The 2,891-nt window shown below is 47.1% G+C and overlaps 1 protein-coding gene across 1 annotated transcript; it reads right to left on the bottom strand.

Moving 5' to 3' along the window:
• Positions 1-302: 302 nt before the first annotated feature.
• Positions 303-1,817, bottom strand: LOC126681767 (uncharacterized). Its single transcript, XM_050377317.1, has 4 exons — positions 1,347-1,817; positions 881-1,224; positions 391-775; positions 303-311 (listed from the first exon to the last, which is right to left on the bottom strand). Exons 1-4 carry the CDS (start codon positions 1,815-1,817, stop codon positions 303-305), a joined length of 1,209 nt encoding a protein of 402 aa, XP_050233274.1.
• Between the last annotated feature and the right edge of the window lie 1,074 nt (positions 1,818-2,891).

The following is a 2,891-nucleotide window of genomic DNA, read 5'->3' as shown; positions in this document are numbered from 1 at the left end:
GGTAAACTCTTCCACATACTGTTTTATCCGAGCTATGATAGCTTCTCGGTGTTCGGTTGGGCAATATGCTCCCAAGTTCACACACATCTCGGAGCCCTCTGTTAGTTCAATTGTCTCTAAGTTTTCCCGGGGTTTCTGAGCCTTTTTCTCTCTGAGGAGCAGCTCCGGTGTATCGATGTTCATTGTTTCCACCGTGCTGCCCATAGTTGCCATGTAACATTGCCTAGATAGGGTTTGATTTCCCCTAATAGTTATGACCTCATTTTCCACTGGGATTTTCATCATTAAGTAACGAATACTAGTCACTGCACCTGTGCTATACAACATTGGTCTACCAAGAATACCATTATATGCTAAAGGCATGTCAACTATCATGAAAAGTGAACGTACCTTCCGTGTTGGTTCCGCCAGGATACCCTTTGTTCCATCCTCCTGGGGTATTTCGATACCGAGCTCCAAGTCTAGCTCGACCATGCCTTCTGGGATGACCGGAGCTCCTCCCAGCCCCAGGAGGGGAATGTTCACTGGTTTAAGATCAGTTTTGGATCCTCCCATCGTCAAAAAGACTGACAGAGTCAACAAGTTAACCGAGCTACCATCATCCACCAGCAGTCGTTTTACCCATTTCGATCCGATAATAGCAGATACGATCAAAGCGTCCTCATGGGGAAATTCTACCCCTTTCGCGTCCTCTGGCCCGAAAACAATGCTAGGCCGTGGCGACCCAGTAGACACTGACATGACGATCTTTTGCTTTTTCTTTCTGCGTTTTCGACTATACTCGGATTCCAAAGTTCCTCCTGAGATTGTGTTAATCACCCCTGTGACTTGTGTTTTCTTTGATGGGAATTTGGCTTCCCTGCTCCCCCCTGGCTACGACCTGACCGAGTTGACCCTTGTATTTCCTCGGTCTTGGCCCTCCTTGGCCACCACGAAGTGTTGTAATCGTCCCTGGGAAACCAGCTTGTCTATCTCACTCCGCAAACGCCCACATTCTTCTGTTTCATGGCCATAGCCATCATGGAATTCACAGAACTTGAACCAGTCTCCGTCCTTCACCAGCCTCGGGGGATAACGAATCTCCTCATTATTGTGCTTGATCCAAGATAAAATCTGCTCCCTCGGAGTGTTAAGCGGTACATATTGTTTGGGTACCCCTGCTCGGTCCACGTATCCTTCCGTTCCTCCCCAATGCTGAAATTCGGCTTCGTACCAAGCCCCGTGCTAGGCGGACTGGGTTGAGCATTAAACGAATTGTTACCCCTGTACCCCGAAGTCTCGTTCAGAGGTCGATACCGATCTTGACTGCGGTTAGATCCCTGAGTGCTCTACGGTTTACTGGGAACCGGGCTAGCCATCCCGTATACTTTCCTCTGCCTCTCCTCATCAAGGTTGATATAATTCCAAGCCCTGTCCATCAACTCGGTGTAAGTGTCAACCAGGTTGGTGATCAGGCTATCTCGGAAGACCTGCATGCTGGTGTTGTCTTTCATAGCATCAATGGCAGTATCATCGTTCAAATCTTCTATCATGATTGCCTCAGCATTGAACCGAGCAATATAAGCTTTCAAACTTTCTCCCTGCTTTTGAAAACATTTCTTCAAATCACTGGATCTTTTCTTTCGTTCGATGCTCGGAGTGAAGTGAGTTTTAAAGGCCATAGCGAGCTCCCTGAAGCTAGTAATAGAGCCCTCCTTGAGGTTCTGGTACCATTTCTGCGCGGCATCACTCAACGTTGAAGGGAACACTTTGCACACCGTGGCATCTGAGACACTTTGGACTCCCATAGCAACCTGAAAGCAACTTAAATGAGTCATCGGGTCGGATTTACCGTTATATCTGTCAATAGGCGGATATTTAAACTTATCTGGGAATGGGTCATCCCATTAAGCCTTTGACAACGGGCTAGCAATGCCACAAGTAGTGAAAGGTCGAGATTCTGCCTTGTGCCCTTTATGCTTATCTAACTCGGCCTGGACAAGACGAGTGACTTCATCACACAAAGTTTTCTGATGTTGTGACGCTGCTCCCGAGCTGTGAACACTTTCAGCCCCATTTCTCCTGACCGGTGGAACTCCTGCTCTTGCGGTCCGCAGAGGATCTGCCTCCGGGTCTGGGTCTCCCCTCCCCAAGCCAGCGTCTCCCCGCTGTGTCCCCGGTGGCAGATTCTCATCTTGCACCCCCTCCCTTTTAGGAGGAGGAGGATCATTCCGACCTTCGTCTCTCGAAAAAGGGCGGTCGTGCCGACCTTCGTCTCTCGGCAGATTAGTATCACGGTGATCTTCGCCCCTTGGCGCTTGATGCTCGTTAAAGAGACTTGAGAAGCGACAAACTAATCTAGCGTCACTTTTCACGCACACTTTGCGTTATATAACCTAACCATGCTTATTTAATCGGAACAACGCGTTAAAGAGACTTGAGACGCAACATATTAATCAAGCGTCACTTTTCACGCATACTTTGCGTAATATAACCTAACCATGCTTAGGTAATCAGAACGACGCGTTAAAGTGACTTGTGACGCGACATATTACTCTACCGTAAATTTTAACGCACACTTTGCGTAATATAACCTAACCATGATTAGGTAGTCGGAACGACGCGTTAGAAAGACTTGTGACGCGATATAAGAATGGTAATCGAAACGACGCGTTAAAGAGACTTGAGACATGACATACTAATCTAGCTTCACTTTGACGCACACTTTTCTTAATATAACCTAACCATGATTAGGTAATCGGACTGACGCGTTAAAGAGACCTGTGACAAGACATACTAATCTAGTGTCACTTTTCACCCACACTTTGCGTAATATAACCTAACCATGCTTATTTAATCAGAACAACTCGTTAAAGAGACTTGAGACGCGACAAACTAATCTAGCGTCACTT

The sequence above is a fragment of the Mercurialis annua genome, linkage group LG5 (genome assembly GCF_937616625.2).
Source record: "Mercurialis annua linkage group LG5, ddMerAnnu1.2, whole genome shotgun sequence".
NCBI lineage: Eukaryota > Viridiplantae > Streptophyta > Magnoliopsida > Malpighiales > Euphorbiaceae > Mercurialis > Mercurialis annua.
The sequence above is the reverse complement of the archived record's forward strand: the minus strand, read 5'-3'. Positions and strand labels throughout refer to the sequence as shown.

Coding starts and splice junctions, on each gene's coding strand:
- LOC126681767 (XM_050377317.1), bottom strand. CDS start 1,817: ATGACTCATTTAAGTTGCTTTCAGGTTGCTATGGGAGTCCAAAGTGTC. Junction 1,225..1,346: donor TATACGGGATGGCTAGCCCG/GTTCCCAGTAAA, acceptor CAGTCCGCCTAG/CACGGGGCTTGGTACGAAGC. Junction 776..880: donor ACAAGGGTCAACTCGGTCAG/GTCGTAGCCAGG, acceptor ATCCGAGTATAG/TCGAAAACGCAGAAAGAAAA.